Genomic DNA, 22,978 nt, shown 5'->3' on the forward strand with positions numbered 1-22,978 from the left:
TACAGTTTTGATTTACAGGTTATTCTGTCTTTTTTCTTATTCTGACCACAATTTGTCTTACTTTCTCAGCACATACTCAAAACTCTCCTTGGAAAGGGAATTGTTTTATGTCATACACAAGGGTCATCTTCAACACTAAATTTTAAACTTTTGTCCTATATTTCCATTTTCTGATTTTAATTTAAAGACCCACTTAGCAGACTTACACATCTATCTCCAGTGCCAAAAAACTATAAATATAAGCCCTTCCTGCAATTTTATCTGTTTTTTCATGACTGCTAGAAAAAGAAGTTCAAAGAGCAGGAAGTTAACAAGAAATGACGGTGTTATCAAAACATTGGGAGTGTCCATCAGCGTTTGAAGGCATTTCACTTTCTGGGCCGTTATCTGATTTCCGACAGAAGTCCCCCCGCTGTCCCAAGTCTCTCCTGCCGCGTCCAGCTGTGTCACCGCGCCGCCGGGCTGCGAGCACTCGGGGAAAGCGCCGCTCCCCCCGCGGAGAGCCGGGATCTTGCACAACGCCCAGCGCCTGCCGCTCCCCTTCAGCCGCCCCCAGCCCGCCCCCGCCCCGGCGCCGCTCGCGAGCGGAGCCCCGCGGGCAGCGCGGGGGCTGCGGAGCCACAGCGCGCTCGGCTCCGCCCGGCTCGGCTCGGCTCGGCTCGGCTCGGCTCCGCCCGGCTCGCTCGCCGCTCGGCTCGGCTCGCTCTGATCCGCTCCGCGATGCCGGTGGGTGAGGGCGCGGTGGGCGGCAGCGCGGGCAGGGCCTGCGCCGCTGGCGGCTGACGGGACTTGTCTTGCAGAGCTTCCTGAAGTGGCTGCTGGGGATCCTGGGGGTCGCCGTGGTTGTGGTGGTCATCACCGTGCCCCTGGTGCTGCTCACCCGCCGTAAGTGCGCGGGGAGCGGGGCGGGGGGCGCGCTGCGGAGCGGGGAAAGTTCTGCGGAAAGTTTCTGCCTCAGGGAACGGGGTCTGGGAAAGCGGGAGGTACGGCCGTCTCACCTGAGGGGGTGGGGGGCGCAGAGACAATTAAAAAGTCTCTTAATCTTCATGTTTGTTGATAATAGTCAGAAGCATTGTCGTTTTCACCATTTTCTGTTCTTATTGTCGCCAAAGGCTCTCGAACCAGCAGTAAATTGACAATTACTAATTTTTCTAGAGTGTATTGAAAAGATTATATTCCCTCTCATTTGCTTTGTTTGCACAATTTTGTTAACACCATTAAGTGAAATTATATAAACAGCACAGTTACAGAGGTCAGAAAAGTACAGAAAGGTTCTGAATGAGTTTTTGGACTCCGACCAGTTAGCACTTTCCAGGTCACCCTGGTCGCTCTGGAGGTTAATGTGGAACAGCATTAAATCCTGATCAAGCAGTGCTTTCAGCTGGTAGGACAGAGCTGCTCTCGTTTTGTGCTGTGATTAACAGCTGAGCCGTCGGGATATGCATAGCCAGCACAGCACACTCTAAGGGGGCGTTTCTAGACTAGACCTAGGCCCGAGAAGTGCACCCCAAAAAAAGTGAAGATGTGTAAGTGGATCTTGACGATGTGCTGGGAAATTGCTTATGTGTGCAGAAAGTTGGGAGGTTTTGTTGTGTTGGTTAAAGAGGTGGAGCTTGTGTCACTGGTGCTCCTGTGGCATAATTTACATTAAACTGTTTTGCAGTTCAGTTCTATTAATATTAATATCAATATCACAGTCATTCAGAACTGGATTTTCAAAGTCCAGATATCTGAGTTACATGCCTTCTAGGCTGAAACTTCCATTAGTGGATGCTGAGTCTGTTTTCTCTTATTTTTGGGCAGCTTTTTGCCACTTATCTCAAAAAAAAGCAGATTTTTGAGGTGACAAAAAATACTCTGAATTTCACAAGTGGGGAAGAGCAAGAGAAAGGGTCTTGATAACTTATCAGATGGATGTGTGCAGGCGTAACACCTAGTGAAAGAATTCAGTATGCAGGCCTGAACTCTGCTGAAGAGTTCGTACTTGTCTATCTTGATGCCAATGCTATGTCTTTCTGTAAATAAAGTGGGTTTTCTTCTTTCATGAGTTGTAGCATAGGAGTTCTTTTCCTCTAGAAGTGGCTGCAATTCAAGATCAGTCATTCAGTTACATAGTAAATTAATTTTACTTCAAAGAGGCATTTCTGTTCTACGATACACAGAATACCACTATGCTGTCAGCCTTGGCTTGTTTCCTTTGGTTATAAAAGAGTACAACAGTGTGTCAGACTTCTTACTGTTGGTTCAAATTAAGGCATAGAGAACACACCCAGGTGGTTCATTAAGTCCCTCTGGGTAAAATAAGGATTGAGATGGAGTGGTCCCAGTTCAAAAACTTGAATTCCTGTCTCTTCACAAATCAGGCCAGCAGTAACATCTGAACAACTGTGACCATTGTAGTTTGGGAACTGCAGAGTTCTTTTGAATTTTTGACTGAAGGGTGCTAAACAGATGTTTTCTGTTAGCTGAGAGTGTACAGGTGGTGTACTCATAAAGTAGTAATTTATAGGTTAGGGCAATTAATCACTAGTTTGATTATATGGCTTTAATGAACAACCACAGCACATGTAGCTATGGATGCCTCTTGGGCCATGCAGATGATTGAGTACAAAATGAAAAGTGGTAAAACTGCTTTGGGAAGGAGCAGCTCATGTGACTGTGACTATGTGAAATCAAAGTCTGCTCTGATAAAAATCCCTCCAATTGCAGTCAAATAGTTTTCATTTCATCCCAATGTTTCAAGCATTGTACAGGGAGTGAATATGACGGTTATTGATATAAACAGATAATTTTGAGTTTGAACTTCTTACCTATGGTCTGCAGCTTTTTTCCCTGCCATGCTTCTCAAATTATTTTCATTTCATAAGCTTAGTATTCATGCAGCACATAATTAGTTGGAGAAGTGGTCTCCAGTGCAGTGAAAGGTAGTGGAATTTTGCCTCTCCAGCAGAGTTCTGACCTGTTGGCTGGCCTGTAGGCCTTGCAAGCAGAACTTCTGCTTCTTTTCTTGCAGACACTTAGCATGGACAAATAGTGATGACTTAAATTTGTGAAGTAGTTCCCTAATTTGAGGTGCAGCCATTTACTTGGAGGGTCTGCTGACAGAACTCTGTACAAAATTCTATATTTCATTTAGGCCCACTGCCTATTTTGACACTTCATTTTATATTTAATAACCACATGGGGCTACTTTCATCAAACAGTTTAATTTCAAAACAGCGTTGGGGTTTGTATTTGAAGTCTGTTGATCAAAGCATTGTTGTGCTTTGAGGAACTATCCAACAGGTGACTACAGCAACAAGTTGTTACCCTTAAAGCATGAATATTTATAAAAACATATTTGGTCTGTTTGTTCATGATTCACCAATTTGCTTACACTTCTCACAGTTGTTGGGTTTTTTTTCTCCTATAACCTTCCATGCAAAAGGCAGATTGAAACCTCCCATGTCTGTATTTACCTTTACCACTTCTTTGACTGCAGGTCTCCTTACATCTGGGCAGGAACACCAGGGGTGGGAGGATGAGCAGGCAATGCTGGGAGCAGCAAGGAGACAGTTCAATATTTGCTATTATTCTGCTGCCATGAGCAAGTCATAGGCAGCCTTAGAGTGAGGGTCCCATACAGCTGCCTGTCCACAAACCAGGTTTCTTCACTCACAGCTGTAATTCTCTAAAGGTGAGATGTTCGCTAAATGAGAAGCTTTTGTGGTCTTTTGATAGAAGTGTGCCTAGGAGAGGCTGGAAGAGCACAGCAGGTCTTGGAGAAGTTAATGACCTTGAGGTGCCTGAGTGTTCTGTGTGTGTGTGAAAAGATAGGGAATGGACATGTTTTCCTGCTACATGTCCTTGACTTCTGTAACTGTCATTTAACTCAGTTATCTACCCTAATTCAAATGCTGAGTAATACAATAATATGAAACCCCATTATCAACAGTAGATTGCTATCTATAGAACGCTTCTGCTGTTATTTCCTCCCTTTGCATGAGATGGGGTAAATTTGAGAGAGATTCCAGAGGTTGATTTACCAAGTTAATGATTAAATCCCTCCAGGGAGCTCTCTGCAGCCCCATGGAGTGGCTTTTGGATGAACTGCTCCAGGAGGTGTCACAGCACTCACATTTGGTTGTGGTCTCTTCTGAATGTCCTGTATCAGCCCCTGGGTATTGGATAGAATTCTGGATTAAGTGAGTCTTGGTCCTGAGCCAGCAAAGTAGTTTCTACCAATTTTTTTTGCTGAAAATCAGGTCTCTAACTGTCACATAGTAACTGGGGGCTGGAGTATACAGGAGGGGGGAAGAGTTAGAGTATTCTTTTACAGGTTGGAAAAGAAATGGGGATACAGCAGATTTGGAAAAACTAGCCTGAAATGTCTCTTACTTTTCTGACCACTGAATCAGCCAGGATTCCCTTGCATCTCTCCTGCTGCTCCTAAATTACATGCTTTGCTTGCAGATCATTCTTGCTCTTCTGCCTTCACTTTAAAATGGCAATAACCATTCACCTTTTCTGTTTTTTTATAATTTCTCTATCCCTTTCTTGTTATTACATGAACATCATGCTTGCACTTGTCTTTCCCTTTATATGGTTTTTCCTGTCTTGGTAGTGGTGAATATGCAGTAAAGCTTCCAATGTTATTGCTTTTATTATTTAGCATGGTTTAAAGTCCATCCATTTCTTGCCCCTTTTCTTTTTAAATTACACATGGAAATTAGGAAAATGAGCCTTGACACTGGAGAATAACCAAAACATATGCCAAAAGTAATTTCTCAACATGGTTCCGTTTTGGTATGGTGATATGACATACCATAAACTTTACACAATTGTTAAATTCTTGTTTGCTTTACACCTGTCCTGGTTTTGGCTGGGAATCAGGTATTTTCTCCTGGTAGCCAGTCCAGTGCTCTGTTTTGGATTCAGTATGAGAATAATGTGGATAACACACTGATGTTTTTTGGTTGTTCTAAGTAGTGCTTACCCTTAAGTCATGGACACCAGTTTCCCAGGCTCTGCCAGAAAAGCGGTGCACAAGGAGCTGGGAGGGAGCATGGCCAGGACAGCTGACCCAGCCTGACCAAAGGAGTATTTCACATCACATAGTGTCATGCTCATATAAACTGGGGGATTGGCTGCCAGGTGCCCATTGCTGCCTGGACTGGCTGGACATTGGTCAGCGGGTGGTGAGCAAATTGTATTTTGCATCAGTTTTCTTTCCTGGGTTTTATTCCTCTTGCTTTCCTTTTCATTACAAATATTATTACTATTATTAGGAGTATTATATTTATTTTTATTTCAATCATTAACTATTCTTACCTCAACCTATGGGTTTATCTTTTCTGATTCTCTTCCCCATCTCCACTGAGGGCGAGGGAGGAAGGAAGGGAGTGGTACTTAGTTGCCAACTTGGGTTAAACAATGTCAGCACCTCACACCTGCAGAAACCAACTCAGTTTTTCTCTTAAGAGAGGGTGGCATATTAATAGGAAATTTCAAAATTCAAACAGAATTGGTTATCAACTTTGTATGAGTACTGCTTATGTAAACGATTGGGAGACTTCTTTGCAGAAGGCCTTACAGTTTTACTGTTGTAGCAGGGGTATTATGATGTAACTATTCCTGTATATCATTATGCCAGTGGAAATCCAATGTACTGTCAGGAGTCAGACCAGGGTGGAGATGAATCACAGAATCATTAAGATTGGGAAAAACCTCCAAGATCATCAAGTCCAACCTTTGACTGAACATCACTTTATCAGCTAAACAATAGCACATCCTTGTCATCTTTTAAACATTATCAGGGATGGTGACTCCACCACTTTCCTGGGCACTCCTTTCCAATGCTTAACAACCCTTTCAGTGAAAAAATTCTTCCTGATGTCCAGCCTGAACCTTCTCTGGCACAGCTTCAGGCTATTTCCTCTTGTCCAGTCACTATCTGCCTGGAGAAGAGCCAGCCCCCCACCTGACCACAGCCTCCTCTCAGGTAGTTGTAGAAAGCAATACCATTCCCCCTGACCCTCCTCTTCTCAGGCTGAACACTCCCAGCTCCCTCAGCCACCCTCATAGGACTTGTATTCCAGACCCATCACCAGCTCCATTGCCCTTCTCTGGACCTATTCCAGCACCTCCAGGTCTGTCTGGAATTGAGGGGCCCAGAACTGGACAGAGCACTTGAGGTGTGGCCTCACCTGTGCCAGGTACAAGGGGACAATCACAGCCCTGTTCCTGCTGGCCACATTATTCCAGATCCAGGCCAGGATGCTGCTGGCCTTCTTGGCCACCTGGGCACACCCTGGCTCATGTTCAGCCTGGTGTTGACAGCACCCCCAGTCCTTTTCTGCTGGGCAGCCTTCCAGCCACTCTGCCCAGCCTGTGGCACTTCCTGGGGCTGTTGTAACCCAGGTGTAGGAGCTGGCACTTGCTGAACCTCAGGCAGTTGGCTTTAGCCCATTGATCCAGCCTGTCCAGATCCCTCTGCAGAGCCCTCCTGCCCTCCAGCAGAGCAACACTCCTGCCCAACTTGGTGTTGTCCGCAAACTTAAGGAGGATGAACTCAATTCCCTCATCCAAAGCATGGATAAAGATTATTAAACAGAACTGGCCCAAGTATTGATCATTGGAAGCTCATCATTGGGAGTTTAGAAAAATAAGTCTGTATGTTGAATTGTTGAAAAAGAAAAATAACAAGAAAATGCAGCCTCTCTGAGGAGCCTAAGAGTGAAAGAAGCAGTTTTGCTAAAATATAAACATCCATTGACCTGTATACCATCTTCAAAGCAAATAAAATGCTCTTGAATGTCAGCAATTGATTTATTCTGTCAAAATAATCCTGTTTGACCTTTCTTTTCAAATGGAATCTGAACAATAAGAACCAAAATTTGGAATTCAATGTATGTTGAGTATCTTTGGTCAGTGGCAAAAAGTGGATAAGTAAGAATATACTGGTAATGGCCTACCTTGTAGATTAAGAAAATGCTTCAACTAGAACTTCTATGACTGTACCCTTACAGCTTGGCGTGTGTTTTCATATTCAGATACTATGTGGAAGGTGTTGACAGAAAATGAAATTTTAATTTTATACATAGCCAACAAATCTTAATAGTGTCCTGATTTTTAGTAATGAGACCTTAGCAAAATATGTATGTCACCACGGAGAAAAACATTCATCAGTTTGGAAAAATCCCTAAACCTGTTCATCAGCCACCTGTCTTAAATTGCTTCTCCTTTTCCAAGAGAGAGTTTGTTGCTTTCTGAAGCCCCTCTGATTGAAAATGACACTTTCTCGATTAGGAAGAAGTCATATTCCCAACTAGACAACTGTGTATGAATATTAAATACCCACTTGTTCATAATCCATCAAATTAAATATTCAGTTAAATAAATAACCTGAGAAATTAATATTCTCACAGAAACTTCAAGAGCAATAAATCCAGCCTAGTAATTTTTTTAAAGAGTCACATTTCAAAGGGAAACGGGCAAGCATTTTTTAATCTTTTCTGAGGATTTTTTAGGCTAAAATAATTGTTTGTTACCTCTCTTGCAGTGGTAGTTGTACAGTCTGTGCTGTATATATACAGTTTATATTGTTTGGAAATGAGAGTAAAGCTGTAATAGCTGATATGAATGTCTTCATGTGCTGTTCCAGATGTCACAGGTATCCAGCCTGCAGGAAAGTGAAGGCAGTGTGTTTAAAAGTATCCAAAAGATGAGTCTCAGAATTGATTGGGCAGGTTAGCACCTTGGTTGATTAGTCACCACATCTGTACTTGAGTGTTTTTATGAGTTGCTTTTTTTCCAGTCTTTTGATTTAGCCAATTGAAATTAAAATTCCTTCCTTTCTGGACCCTGTAGGTAAAAGGGTATATGCTGGTAGATGAAGGTAGATTTTAGGTTTCCATTAAAAAAAAAGGGAGGCTGCAGGGAGAGAATTGCACACCTGAATTTAAAATCTGTAGTGTTTGTTTGGAAGAAAAGAATCACAAAGACTCACAGAATGAGTTGTTGTTGTTGTTGTTGTTACTACTTGTCATACTTTGGAAAAAGTAGCTTGTGCACTGCAAGCAGTGAGAAAGAAATACTTTACATAGAAGCTGACTGCAGCTGAAGCTGATGACCAAACTCATTAGCTTAATTAGATTCAAAGTTTCACTTGGTCTTTTCAGACTAAGGCAGTTACTTAGCTTTAATTCTCCCATCAAAATCGTAATGCTAAATTGAACTTAAAGATACCTTGGTGAAAATCACATCAAAAGAGGGATAAATATTTAATCAATTATTTCATCATAATTTTATCAGGAAGTGTTTGTTATTTATTTTTTTTAATTAGACCTCCATGAATATTTTACTGCTTCTCAGATTTTTAGGGTTTTTTTATTTGAGGCATTTCTGAAATTTGAGCTTAAGGATTAGCAAATGATTCACAATTGCGACTATTAGCAACTGGGGCTTTGCAGTGAACTTCCTAGAGTGAGCGTGGGGAGAAAGGCACAAAGATCACTTCTTTTCAGCTTTTGAGGAGTACATGTTTGCTGAGGTAAGAGAGCCAGAGGTCTTCTGGTAATTGTTTTCACTGTCAGAAAGGTATTTTCATTTCCATGAGTTTGTTGAGTGACCTTGCTGACGCTCCTTTATTTTATGCTTGCTGAATTTACCTTGCAATAAAGTTTTATTGCCTTCCCACTGCTACTACTTTAGAGACGGTTAGCTAAAACACTTTAATAACCAGCAACAAAAATCCACTCAGTAGCCAGGTTAAGAAGCTGGGGTGAAACAATTTTCAGCAAAGATCAGAATCTCTCTTCTGTCTGTTTCTTTCAGAAGAGACCCCTTCAGGAAAGACGTACACTCTACAGAATTACTTGAACAATGACTATAAGTACAAAACACATAATTTGGAGTGGATTTCAGGTAATTCATTTATACATACAACTTGAATGTCAAGAAAATGTGCTACCTTCAGCAATGTACCACTAGCAGTCACCTCATGCTGAGGTGACTACTGTATTCTGAAAAAAAGTCAATTATTTAATTGTGCCATTATAGAACAGCACGTAGCTCAAAGGGTTGATTCCTTGTTTCCCTTAGAAACGTGCTCATGTTCATGGCAAGTGATATTCTCCTACTGCTAAAAGAGCATACTTACTCCTGTGCTTTAGGGTAGAAGCATGATGCCCTCTGAGGTGTGTCAGCTTCCTGTGCTTTGGGCTGCCAGAGAACAGGGAGATGCAGGCTGCTTTTCCTTCTGAGTATGTCAAGTGCCCCAAGGGAAAGGGATGCTGGGAGGTGGATGCTGTGGGCTCCACGACTACGTTTTGTGAACATTCTTCTGCTATAAGCATCCATTCATTATAGAATTGGGAAACACAGCATTAAGCAGATTTTTGGGATTTATTTCCTGCTTAAAAGCATAAAGGGCAAATAGAAGTAACTGATGAGCATTTTACTTACTTCTTGTTGTCATCTCTCTTGTGCTTTTAGGAAATCAGTATCTTCACAAAACAGATAATGGGGACATCCTGTGTATCAGTGCTGAGAATGGAACATCCACATTAATCCTGGCAAATACAACTTTAGTATGTTGACTTATATGTAATATATGCAGACATTGGGAAAGGTATTGGATTTCATATTTTGTTCTGCATAGTCTTTGGAATCAGTGCTTAATGTGTTTCTTTTGCCCTTCCTTTGTTGACAGGATAAGTACCAGGCAAGCACTGTTATATTGTCTCCTGACCTAAAGTTTGCTCTTCTGCAATACAGCTATACAAAGGTACAAGTGCACTTTACAACTGAGGATGAAACTGGAAAATAAAGGTTTGGGAACAACTGAGAGGCTGAGAGAACATGAGGGAAATGCAGGAAGATGGATGGATGTAAGGGCACAGTCAAGTTGAGCAGGCAGGAGGAGACTAGACTGGTATTATCTGTGAGCTTGGCAGAAGAGAGCTGACTGCCCGAGGGAAAAAATCATCTGGATAAAAAGTGGATGTAGAGTTATTGCAAGGAGAACAAGGCTGGATGGTTTATCTGGGAAGACAATCTAGGAGAGTAGATAGGCATGGCTGTCCCAGGAGTTGTGTGGGTAAGGAGAAGTGATGAGTAGATATGCTGGTATACATCTGCTTGTATATGTGTGCTATATATATATATGTGGTTGTTACATTGTGGTGGTAGGAGGTAAGAGTTTAAAACTGAGGTGAATGAAAATCTGCATGTGCTTCAAAGAAGGCTTGTGCTTGGAGTGGGCTTGTGTATCCCTGTTGCCTCCTGTCAGCGAGCACATGAAAAGCCTGCAGCAGAATGCCTCATCCTGGCACGGTGCTGAACCGTGCAACAGAGGTCAGCCCACATTTATGCCAGGTGGCATGAGAACCTGGCTCTGGGTGCCAACTGAGAAGCCTAACGGTGGTGATCGTTTGCTGTGCAGTTTGTGCTCTGAGAAACGGCTGACTTTGTTGTTCTTTCCTTTTTCTAGAGAGGTGCCTGTTCTGTTTGTAAAAAGTTCAGCGCTAACTTGTGCAAATACTTGAGCACTGTGTCACTGAACACTGTCTACATGCCCTGGCCTTGCAGTCCCAGAGTGGTTCTTGAGCTGTGCCAGATGCAGTCTGTGCACTCAGTCATCAATTTTTTTTCAGTTTTAGCTTCCATGCTGGATCCTCCTAAGCCTCCTAACTTTTGTTTTTCTGAATTGTTCAGAATTATTTCGCTCTTCACTCATCATTAAAGGCCACAAAATGCCTAATATTTTACCAGCCACCCTACATATCTCCTCTACTTGTAATTTATTGCTCTGTAGTATTTACTTGTTGCATTCATAAGAGTTAATTTTGTTTCAATGCTGAAGCAAGATATTTTAACCTTTATATAACAGTGTGATTGAAAGTTCTGTTATTATTAATCTTTATTGCAAAGGAAGAGAGTAACAAAATGAATCATGAGGATGTAGACACTTGTTATGTAATAGCCATCTGGCTGTATAGTACTAAGTTGTTGGTTTATATCTTCATACAAATATCCAAGAACCCTCTTAGAAGGGAGCATTATTGCAATATGTCAGTGCTGTGGGCTGAATCAAACCTCTCCAGCCCCACATAGTGAACATGTTTAAATGTGTGTGCATTATCATCATCATCCTTCTCTCTGTTAAGTGCCCACAGAGCGATACAGATTTCAAGAGGCAGATTACTCAAAGAAGGGTTTTATTTCTGTGACAGTATGAATGGGAATAGGTCACCCTGGTAGTGGAGGAAATGCTGCAGACATACTGCTGGGACTTGTGAGAGCTATTATAAAATAAGATGCCAAGTTAAATAATACAACATGAAAAATGAGACAGGAAACAGGAAATGAGCCAGTAAAGCACAAGGAGGAGGGTTAACTGCACACTGATGATAGTCTGCCATGTAGCTACAAGGGTTTCTGAAAATCTGCAGCATCTATGGCATCTGTAGCTCTGTCATTAATCGGTCAATGGCCTCAGTCAGTGTATTTAAGTGATGACCCCAGAAGACTGGAAATTCTTTAGTCTTTCCTTAAACCTGGTAGGGATCTGTTACCCTTGTATGTTCATTGTGTTCTCTCTAATCTTAATAAAAATAATATTAAATATCTTAATAAAAATCACAAGGAGAGCTTTAGGGGTAATTCAGGCTGCAAGAGATGTGAAACCTGGTGAAATTTATTTTCTTTACTATTAAAATAATTCTTTTGCAGTTGTGGAGGCATTCATTTACAGCTTCGTATCACATCTATAATTTCAGTAGCAGGTCAGTAATTTTTGCACATAAAATGTTGTTTTAACATTCATTTTGCACTAAATGTAATTTCACTGATTTCTCCTGGCTGCATTTTGTTTTTGTTTTTCCAGTTCTATCTTAGATGATGGACTACTACCTAATGATACGCAGTATATATCCTGGTCACCTGTTGGTCATAAGCTGGTTAGTAAAGAAAAATAAAACTTTATATAGAGTCATTTTCCTACACATGACATGGAAACTCATGTTGTCTGTACCCTTGAAGTTTTGGTACTTTCCTACTGCTAGGTAAAGTAGCTGAACTAGTCTCAAAATTGACTACTGTAGCTGGAAAGGCTCCAAAGTTCCTCTCTGTGTTTTCTTTTGTTCTTTAATGAAAATACATTCCTGAAAGTAACTAGTAGCCCCAGCAGTCATGAAATGCACAAATGCACAGGAACTTTGTGTTTTTACAGTTGCAGACAGTAGCTCATCCTTTTCAAAGACAGCAGCATTACAACTGTCTATTTAATCATCACTCTGTGATTTTTATCTTCTAATTACAGAGAAATTGATGAAGTTTTACTTGATGGATGCATGTAATGGGATTAGAGGATTAAAATCTGTCTTGTACTCTTTCCCACTGTTGTTTTCTTTCTCCTCTCCTCTTCAGTCCATGTCAATGGTGCCAACCACCACATTTGCAAGGCTTGTGCCTTCCTTGTGTTGTGTGTTAGACTGCCACGGGGCAATGTGGTGTTCATTTATTCTTATTGCTTAGTGAATTTGTATGTCAATTATAAAGACCAGCAACAGAAGCAAAGGAAGATGAAAAGAGTTTCTGCATCTTGGAGCAAAGTTCTGGAATGAAACTGTGTTGTTCAGTTATTGGAGATGAGTACCAGGGGTGATCAGAGAGGCAGGCAGGTGCCAAACACTAGAGTTCTGAGTGCTGCTGAAGAAATGTACCAGCTTTGCAGAGCTATTGGCAGCACTGAGACCCCAGTGAATGTTTTAGCAAAGCCCTGATAGTTTTTTTTTGAAAGAAAAATAAGTGGAAAACTCCTGATGAAGGAAAATGAGTTTGTATTTTGGAGAAAATGAGTTGCAAGATTTTCAAAACTCAATATAGAGTAGTCATATCACTTTTCATATTTGGTTTGGTGTTTTGCATTGTGGCCTGAAGTTATACTGCTCACCCTGATTTATATTAGTAATTCCAAGTTTGTTAAGTATCAAGGCTGTTTGGTGAAATGCAGCTTTTAAAGATGTTTTTTGTCATCTGTTGTAAATCTACTGCCCAGTAGATGAAATAAAGAAAGGAAGTAAGATTTACTGTAATAGTAATTTTTATCACAATGATGTTTTGCAGGCATATGTTTGGAATAATAATGTTTATGTAAAAGCTTCACCAACAGCAGAAGCTGTGCAAATCACTAAAAATGGAGAAGAAAATAAAATTTTCAATGGAATACCAGACTGGGTTTATGAAGGTAATCACATCAAGCAAGTTTTACTTTCCATTATTATGTAAAAACTTTGGTTTATTGTAATTGTTATCTCATTCCTTACCACTGAAAAATTCAAATTAATCAAACTCTGTATTTTAAAAGAAACATGCATCCTTATCTGGGATTAATACCTGACTAGTGTGATCTAAGAATATATATGAGGTTGCCTAGTTAGCATTGCGTCACTGGAAATTTTATTGTGAATTAGCTTCACATGATAGATTATACACATTGACCTAATGTCTCATTTCAGAACCCCAACAAACAGTCTGCATTTTAGTATCTGAACTTCAATTTAAAAAAGTCCTATTAAAAACTAATGAGAACAGCACCTAGGATTGAAGAGCCAACTTATCAATTATAACTTAAATACATTTGCATCTCTTTCAGAGGAAATGTTTGGCACCCATTCTGCTCTGTGGTGGTCTCCAAATGGCAATTTTTTGGCATATGCATCCTTTAATGATACAGAAGTCCCTGTTATAGAGTATTCCTTTTATTCTGAAGACACCTTGCAGTATCCAAAGACCATTAAAATCCCATATCCCAAGGTCTGTGTTATTTATTAAACATGTTTGTTCTGCAGTTTCATTAAGAGAGTAGTCTCATTTAATCAGTTTCTGCTAATGAAAATATTGTCTGTCTCTCCTCAACAGCTTGCTGTGATTACTCTTTCTGAAGTCAACAGCATCTGGCAATGTTAAAGTATTTTATTATCTCCAGGGGAAAGAAAAAAGAGGGAGGAATAAAAAGTATGATTTAAGGTTTTGTTGTTTCACTATAAAATTTAGGGGTAGTGAGTAGATGTTGAGATAAAAAAATCTCTCAGGGGGCTAAGTTGGTACAAGGCATCAGGCAAGTACATTAGCTTAGTGTTGTGCATGGTATTGATAATGGAATCTTCTTCAGCTAATGTAGCATTTTCAGTTTCCTGTATTGAGAGGAAGAGGAGGAATCTGCTAAAGGAGCTCCTTTGCCCACACCTTAAGCTCTTCCAGTTTTAGCTGTGAGAGTGAAAGCTTTAGTGCAAGGAGCTCCTTGCCCCTCCTCTCCACATGACTTTATGCCCACTGCTCATGGCGCAGTTGACACTGGGCTGAATGGGATGAGAGTCAGAGTGCAGAGTGCTCCTTCATGTGCTCCATGTGGGGAGGATTTCGTATTTAATACAGGATTTACCTTTTATTTGATGTTATACAGGATTTTGATTTATCTAAGCAATGCACTTAAGACATAAAGCAAGTACAAATTACACTTAGAGTACAACAATTGCACTACCCTGCTGAGTGTCAATACAAGCATGTTCTCATAGCTGGCCTCCATAATACATTCACCATCACACTGCTGGGCATCTCCATTGCTGGGAAGGAATAGATGGGTTGAAATCATCTCAAGTCCATCATTTTAGTTCTTTCTGTTCACCCCTGGTATTTTATACTCTGTGTTGGTTTAAGGCATCGGCATGCCCTGCCTGCCTCAATCCATGATGATCTGGCCCTCCCAGGAAGTTATTCTCAGTTTTGATTAATGGAGTAGGACAGATGATACAGCCAGTTATCTTATCTGGTACAGCTGTCTGCTGGAGAAATTGCAGTCTTTATGCCAAGCTCAGCTTTCTCAGCAGCAGCCATGGTCACTCCCTACCCTTCCCAAAGGTCCTGGAGCACGTGGCCTGTGCCCTTGGAGCCTCCCCCAGAAGGGTCACTGACAGCTGCAGTCCTGAGCATCGCCCCTGAGAAGAGACAAAGGTGTAGAATGAATTGCCAATCTAAATTACACATTTTATTACAAACCCCTTTTGTTTGGAATATTGCTGACTTCTGGAGGTGGATCAAGTTTAGCTACCTAGCTGTCACCACGAGGACTTGGCTGGGTAACCACAAGAGAAGCAGCCCTTGCTGACAGAGTTCTTTTGCTGTCAGCAGCATTACACCAGAGATAGTGCAGTGCATGCTGCAGTCACAGATTTGGTTGTGGTACAGGCAGCTGTGACATGATTAGTTCATGTAAGGTGCTGCTTCCCTGTGTGTTAGCAATGGATTTGATCCTCTCTAGGTACTGTGTGTGGTATGTCGGATGAGATCTGGTCAAATACAGCAAGCCCTGTGATTGTTTCTAAATGTAGTAGTCCTTCTTATCTCGAAACTCATAACTAACACTTCTGTGTAAAAAATACAAAGGATAATTTATGTACCAGTCATAAAACTGCATTTAGGAACTTGTCTTCTCACATGTTTGCAGTTGGTTGGTTTTGCTTTTCTGTCTGTAGTGACTTATTCATCTATAATTTCAAACGCTTCACAAAGAATATTTCTCTTCAAAAATACAATGAAAAATTTTATTTTTAGGCAGGAGCTACAAATCCAACTGTACAGTTCTTTATTGTGGATACCACATTACTTCCAGCTTTCAAGACTGTTGAAATTTTTCCACCTGCAGAAATAGAATCAAGGTGAGAAATTTAGGTTAAATATTTGATATTTGATTGTTTCTTTTGATGGGAGAGGAGGAGCTTTTATATGTGACCTCCCTGTATTCAGTGTATATGGCAGTTTTTCCATTTAATGTGGCTCTGGTAGCAACAAGATTTACCAGAGAAAATCTGCACAGAGATTATCCTCCTAGTGATTATATATAGATGGCATATTCCATGTATGTTATATTCAGAATGTGACAAGTTCTTGGCTCATCACATTCAGTGGAGTCTAACTATGGTGAAGTCATTTCACAGTACAACTTTAATATGAGCAAGTTTTCGTATAATCAAATTATAATATATGTATTTCTATTCACTGGAGAAAAAAAAAAACCAACAAAACAAAACCTTAATGGTAAGTGAAGATTTGATTTCATTGGAAGCAGATTCCTTGCTAAGGCAAGGTATCATGGTTGTCTTCAGATTTTAATGTCTTCAGATTTATACTTAAAATGTTTGTTTTCTTTGGGAAGATGGTGAAAATCAGCACCTCTCAGAGTAAATGGAAAATTGTATTCCTCAAAATGCCACTGGAAATGCACAACATGATATAAATGTATTTTGTAAAGAGCAGCTACATCAATTTAAAGTGCATGCTCACAATTTGCTATCCCAAATCTTGGGGTTTGTTTTTTTTTCTTTTTAACAGTATTGTGGAAATGTTTTAGAGGTTTGCACTTACAAACATTATGGGTATGAAAGCACAGGTTTTACTGATAAACCAGAAAAAAACCAAAGGTCTGTTAGCTTATGCATAAAACCAGCATTTTATACGTGGGGGCCTATAACTGGAAAATCAGTACTCTTCTGTTTCAACCTCACTACAGTGTAACATCCATGTGTTAACAGAGATGCAAGTTCTTATGAATATGTTGTTCTTTATCCTTCCCTTACAGTCACACTGCCATAGCTGCATGTTAGATAGCTGTCGTGCCTTGTTTTCCTCTAGAATTCCAGTGCCTCAGAATTAAAAGTCCTTTACATTTTGCTCAGTACTGATTAAGATCTTTGCTGTCTTAGAGGGTTTCTTTAATTTTTGTTAATACCTTATGGAAGTTGATGGGAGGAGAATAACCATCAGCTACCTTCCAGCCTCGCACCCATCTGGCTAACAGAGGTGTGAGTTACATGGAGTCCATCCATTTTAAAATTGGTTTGCCACTCTGTTAGTCAGGATTAATACAGATATAAATTTTGAATTATGAGTTCAAGGATCAAAATTCACTCCTCCTCCCAGTGGCTGATCCAAATAATGGTCAAGTCTCACCATATGTGTCCTGCAAAAGTTGAGGTGGCCAGAACAAGTCTTGGGGAACTTTGCAAGAGCAAAGTACACAGGTAGGAAAAGGTGAGCAATTTGCAGTGTTGCTGTTGGGTGGAGTTTTTTCTGGAAGCACAAAATATTGAATATTTACGTTGTATTTATATGTTCACCACTGTATGACAGGAAAGGTTAGTTTTTGTGATGGAAAATTCTATTTTCACTTCCACAGAGCTAAATTTTGAGCAAAACTGGGTATCAGTTGGTGGCATACCTCACTCCACCTGCCTGGCTGGAGATGTTGAAGGGCAGTGCCTCAGCAAATGGTTGCCTGCTACAGCACTATCCAGAGCTTGGATGAGCATCAGTTTTACCCCTACATATGAAGGGGGCACAGCTCATTTATTTTGCAGAGCAAGAGTTTTATTTGTCAAGAAAAACTGCCAGAATCTGGAATGGCAGTGCTTTGCCATGTGATGGTACTTGAAACCTGACACTGCTTGAATGACCAGCATGAAATCCATCCAGCATTTAAACACTGGTTTTGGCACCATGGATACAGGGGGTTCCTGTTGGCCAGCAGGAGGATGAAGGGAATGGATCCTTCTTGTCTGAAATTATCTACCCAGAATAAGCTGACTTCTAAGCAGAATAGTTGCAGAGTATCCCTTTTCAACAACAAATGAGGAAGGGCAGTGCAAAACTACTGTACTTTATACTTGAGTTAATTGCAGCTTAGTTAACCTTTTGTGTGTTGAGTACTGAAGGTGCATTCCTACTCTCACAGGGGAGAGATGGTTCTTGTAATAGCTCGATAAATGATACTTGTTCTGTTTGTTTTCCTTGTAATGTTCATCTTGTCTGATTAATGATTTATAGTCACCAGAATTGTTAACGACTCTCACTTTGAAGGGGTGATAAGTGTGGGACTAATTCCCCTTATATAAAACGAGGGAAACCACTATTATAGGTAGAGGAAGAATGATGGTTTTTTGGTTTTTTTTTTCACCAACAAGCTCCTGCAGACTCAATGGCAGTAGCGATTAAATGACCTGCTGACATCCCAGTCAAATATAAATGCAGAAATAGACCTTTTACAAACATGAATTTGAAACTATAATGTAGAAATAAATCTGAAGGGTTTTGATACCCAGCTGACATATTTTTAATCCATCCACACTAATTGTAGTGTTTCCTTCCCCAAACTGCAGTGATCAGAAAGATACTCTTATCACAAGACTTCCCACACATTTTTGTTAACTAACTTTGGGGGAAAAGGGAACATGAACTTGGAACTAAGTCAAATGTGCAAATTACGGTTAAAAATGTATACTTGCCTTGGAGGGGAAGTTTGTTTTATTTTAGTTCATAAGGCTTCAAGGAGATAGGAAAGATCTAAAATAAGAAAAGACAGTACATCTAACAGATCGTTATGGTAAACAAAGCCACTAAATTTTATGTGGTGCATTTTTAAAATTAATATACAGGAATATTCATGAAAATGGGGGTTTTTTTCTGATACTTCATCCTTCATGTCAGCTGGGTGGTATTCTGAAGATGAAAGTAAAATATTCAAATAGTCATATCTGGTTTTGGTATGATCTCTCCCTCCACTGTAACTAAAGAAATAACTACTAAATTGAACAAAAGTATCTATCATTCAGAAAATAATTACAAGCAACCAACTTCAGGCAGCTAAGGATAAAATTGCTTAATCTAAGGCATATACAGCTTAATATTCAGAAGAATTTCCTCTAGATGCACACAGTACAAGATTTATGAACAGCCTGGAGTAGCTATTATTTTATGCATTAGAGAATATCTGTTAAAATTTAATTGCAGTCTTTCTGGAAGTGGGTTTGTATGAGCCATCTAATTCTTTATTGTATCTCTGAAAATAACCAAGGCATCTACTAGCAGCAAAAACAGTTGAAAAAATGGCTCAATTACATTTGCATCATTGTTTATTGTTGAAGAGTAGATTGAAATGAAAATAGCCAGATGAGTCTCATTCAGTGAATTGCTGAATGCAATTGTATGGTATGCTATTATAGAGAGGATTTTAAATATCTTATGTTGTTGCTGTTTTCAGTGATCATTATTTGAGTGTTGTAACATGGGTGACAGATGAAAGGATTTGTCTGCAGTGGCTCAGAAGAATTCAAAATTTTTCAGTCCTCACAGTCTGTGACTTTGAAAATGCTACTTGGTCGTGTCCAAAGGTAAGAGAAATTAGGTGGGAGAGTTGCAATGGTAGATGAAACTAGAAAGGAGTAGAATATATCTCTATGTTTATCTTTGTAGAAATAAAGCCTGATGTAAAATAAACATAATTGTTGTGGGATTGTTTGTTTTTCTTGTTCTTAGGAAAAACAATTTACTGAAGAAAGTACAACTGGCTGGATTGGCAGAGTGAGTATTCAATTTCTAAAACTGCTACATGCTAAATAATTCTGATAATTATGAAAATTTCATATGAGCCTGTTGCATTTTGCAGTGCCTCCTGTGTGTAGGTCCAATCCTCTCGCTTGCTGTGTTTTACATGTACAGGAAAAAATTATCTCAAATGTCGCCCCATACCTGGGGTTAAGCTTAATTTTTTTGTGGGTAGTGGGTTCTGAACTCCCAGGCTGGGCTGACAGGGCAGTGTAGCTGGAGTTCTAATCATGCCCTCTGTGACCTGTGCATCTTGTTGACAGGACAAGAGGTTCTGGCTTTAAATTGAAAGAGTAGGCTCAGATTAGGTGTTAGAAAGAAATTCTTCACTGGGAGGGTGGTGAGGCACTGGAACAGGTTGTCCAGAGAAGCGTGGATACCCCATCTCTGGGAGTGTTTTAGACCAAGTTGGATGGGGTTTTGAGCACCCTGGTCTAGTGGAAGGTGTCCCTTCCCATGGCAGGGGCGTTGGAACAACATGAACTTCAAGGTCCCTTCCAACCCACACCATGCTATGATTTTTTGTTCAGCTTACCAAAAGCAGAGCGCCCTTTCCAGACTCCTTTCTGCTTCTGACCTGCTTCTTTGGTAGCAGTAGGTAGGGGGAAAATGCAGGAGCCCAGATTCAGAATTCCCTTTGTTCTGGGGTGTTGCCAGCTATTCTGGTTTACCTGCTTTCTAGTCTTCCTATTACCTCCAGAAAGATCTAGGGAATAAAATGTATTTAGAAGTGTATTCTGTAACCTTTGAATTGTATTGGAATAAAGGCATTAAGGACAAAAGTAATTCTTAGTCAATCAGGTTGCAACAAACCATTCCAGGATTTAATTGGGGCTACTCATTTATTTATTTTTCCCCTGCATAAAATATCCACTGAAGAGAAGTGGGGACAAGATGAATGTAACTGGCCGGATTAAAATTTTCATGCACTTCTGCCAAACCAGCCGCTACTGTCTGGATGATGCTTTCCAAGCTGCCTCTCAGTCCTTTTGTACATGGTAGGGAGTAGGCACCTAATGAACCACACAGAAGATCTGGGGGAAGTGAAGCAGAGATGCAAAAGTTCAGATTTGGAGGGAGAAATGAGTTTCAGAGTTTTTGATGAGAACACAGAGTACACTTTCCACTCCCGCATTTTCCACACACTGATTATGCTTTAGTCACTAATTCACTTTTGAAGTCAAAAATGAAAGTTTAAAGAAATGCAAAGAGGGAGGCAACAGCAGGGATGAAATCATCCGCAGTATGAAGATGAGAGATCAACCCACCTGCTGTCAAATTTGATATGGAAAGGAAGGCCTTAACGCTGACACATTTTGCTTCTCTGCAGCAAAGGCTTCACAATTAGACAATGTGATGATCAAGCTGCAGACTTTGTAAACAGTTGTGCAAAATGAGAGGGCAAAATGCAAGTCTGTGCCACTAAACTAGGTTGTTGGTTTTTTGTTTCTTTTAAAGAGACAACCCACTTCTTAGGAGCTGTTGGAAGAAATGATAATCTCACTGTACAATTCTTGGATTTGAGAAAGAAATAGAGAGTAGGGAGGACTGAAGAGGGGATAGGATAGGTATATTTATTCCTTTTTTATTTTTTTCACCTTCTTAGGGATGATAAAATGATATTTGACTGATAAGGAATATCTTTATACATTTGCAAGATTATATATATATATATATATGTGCACATACTCATGTGTAGAAAAATTTAAGTAAATTATCTATGTGTGTAGAATACAGACATATAGTCCTCTCTTTGTAATAATATTTTTGTGGGTTTTGGTGGGGAAAGCTTTTTAAGTTTTTTGTTGGTGGTTTTGGTTTGGGTTTTTTTTGGGTTTTTGGTATTTTGTTTTTGTTTTTTTTTAATAGAGATGAAATTATGTTTAAATGAAGAATGCTCAGAAAAGCCTGCATTGCTGTATAAGGCTTCCAGGTCATCAGCTGTTAGAGCTTGCCAGTTGAGTTAAAGGAAAGTCACACTTTGAAAAATAAGGGAAGAGCTAGCAAAATATTTGCCAGATTAATTTTTGCAAAAATATTGCTTGGGAACAAGGAGAGGTTATTTGGAGCACACAGTTAGAAAGACTTAATTTCTGTCATTGCTTTCTGAATGACCAGAGGCAAATCACTTCAGCTTTGTTTCACCATTTCAGCCATGGGTATAACATCTCCGAGGCAGTTACATTGTGTCAGTTGCCTAATTAGCATTTAGATCCTTTGGGCATTTGTCACAGAAATAAGTTTTATTTCATTCAGCTCAATTTCGTTCCTCTCCTTTTCTACCATATGTAGCACATTCAAATGGCAATCAATAGAAGAAATGGATTCATTTCTGTCACTCTCAATTGATAAATGGATCATTACTTCATGAAAATATTATTCCAGTTTGAATTCTCTGTCATTCTGTAATCACCTACTTGCTAGCAAAATTTCCTCTTGGAAAGCAGCTTGTGTTTTTTTGAATAGAGCAGGACATTTTTCACTGTTAAGCTAAAAAAAAAAAATTGAGTTCAAAGAATTTGTTCACAAGTATGTGTTTTAAAATGGGAAATTCAAGAAAAACATGAATTTGCAAAATTTGCATTTTTATAGGTTACAGCTGCATTGGATTAAATAAAAGAGTGCTTTTGAAAGTAGATGCACATATTTTTCCTAAAATTGTAGAAAACTAAGACCCCCAAAAGTACTTCAAATTCTGGGTGGGGGAGAGGGAGTTGGGGGGCTGTGGATCACTGCCAGGACTAATACTTAGGAATTTCTGCTGCTTAAGGAGCAGGAAAATATTTCAAGCATGTTTATTTTAAGAGTGATGGCTTTGGTTCTACCTACTAAGTCAGAAGGCAAAAATGTTTGCAGTACATTCATTGATGCCTTGTTGTAAGCATTGAGAGTCCTGGTTAGAGATATTAAAACCTAAATTTATCGCCTAGGATCTGGAGTTTTGTTTTTTGCTTTAATAGACATCTCTCTTATGTTCAAGTTTCAGCCATCTGTCCCTCACTTTGCACCCGACAAGGCTTCCTACTACAAAGTCTTCAGCGACACAGCAGGTTACAAGCACATCCATTACATAAATGGCTCACAGGTGAGGAATTTTGTCTAGGACAGTCACTGCTGGCTTGTGCTTCTCCTGGTGATCCAGGAGTCTCATGTCCTACTTCTTGGCTTGCCTTTTCCCCTGCTCCAGGTTCCAGTAGCTATTACTTCAGGAAATTGGGAAGTAATCAGCATAGAAGCTGTAACTGATCAATTTTTGTAAGTATCTGTAAATAAGGTACCTCTTCCCTAAGACTGGTAACAAGGGTCTAAACAAGCATGGAGAGAAAAGAGGGAGAAGGCTTTTAACTTATTAAAAATCTGATTTAAATATGTCAGATAAATTTTTTAATTATACTGTGATTATTTTACTAAAACCAGTATGTTTTGCTTTTATAGATACTACATCAGTAATGAAAATAATGAAATGCCAGGAGGAAGAAATCTTTATAAGTAAGAAATTTTTTTTTCTGCAGCATGAGTAAAATTTTTGTTAATGAAAAAGAGAAACTTTAAGGAAAAA

The 22,978-nt window shown here is 39.8% G+C and overlaps 1 protein-coding gene across 1 annotated transcript in view; it reads left to right on the forward strand.

Moving 5' to 3' along the window:
* Nucleotides 1-317: 317 nt before the first annotated feature.
* DPP4 (dipeptidyl peptidase 4) overlaps nucleotides 318-22,978 on the forward strand; it is a 40,580-nt gene continuing 17,919 nt past the window's right edge. Inside the window, exons 1-15 of the mRNA XM_036386688.2 lie at nucleotides 318-722; nucleotides 801-885; nucleotides 8,815-8,904; nucleotides 9,475-9,569; nucleotides 9,692-9,766; nucleotides 11,713-11,765; nucleotides 11,867-11,939; nucleotides 13,108-13,228; nucleotides 13,637-13,797; nucleotides 15,595-15,698; nucleotides 19,076-19,205; nucleotides 19,351-19,395; nucleotides 22,400-22,504; nucleotides 22,607-22,674; nucleotides 22,855-22,908. Coding sequence (XP_036242581.1) covers nucleotides 318-722; nucleotides 801-885; nucleotides 8,815-8,904; nucleotides 9,475-9,569; nucleotides 9,692-9,766; nucleotides 11,713-11,765; nucleotides 11,867-11,939; nucleotides 13,108-13,228; nucleotides 13,637-13,797; nucleotides 15,595-15,698; nucleotides 19,076-19,205; nucleotides 19,351-19,395; nucleotides 22,400-22,504; nucleotides 22,607-22,674; nucleotides 22,855-22,908 — 1,664 coding nt within the window. The remainder of the gene's footprint in view (nucleotides 723-800; nucleotides 886-8,814; nucleotides 8,905-9,474; nucleotides 9,570-9,691; nucleotides 9,767-11,712; nucleotides 11,766-11,866; nucleotides 11,940-13,107; nucleotides 13,229-13,636; nucleotides 13,798-15,594; nucleotides 15,699-19,075; nucleotides 19,206-19,350; nucleotides 19,396-22,399; nucleotides 22,505-22,606; nucleotides 22,675-22,854; nucleotides 22,909-22,978) is intronic.

This window comes from Molothrus ater, chromosome 7 (genome assembly GCF_012460135.2).
Source record: "Molothrus ater isolate BHLD 08-10-18 breed brown headed cowbird chromosome 7, BPBGC_Mater_1.1, whole genome shotgun sequence".
NCBI classification, from domain to species: Eukaryota; Metazoa; Chordata; class Aves; order Passeriformes; family Icteridae; genus Molothrus; species Molothrus ater.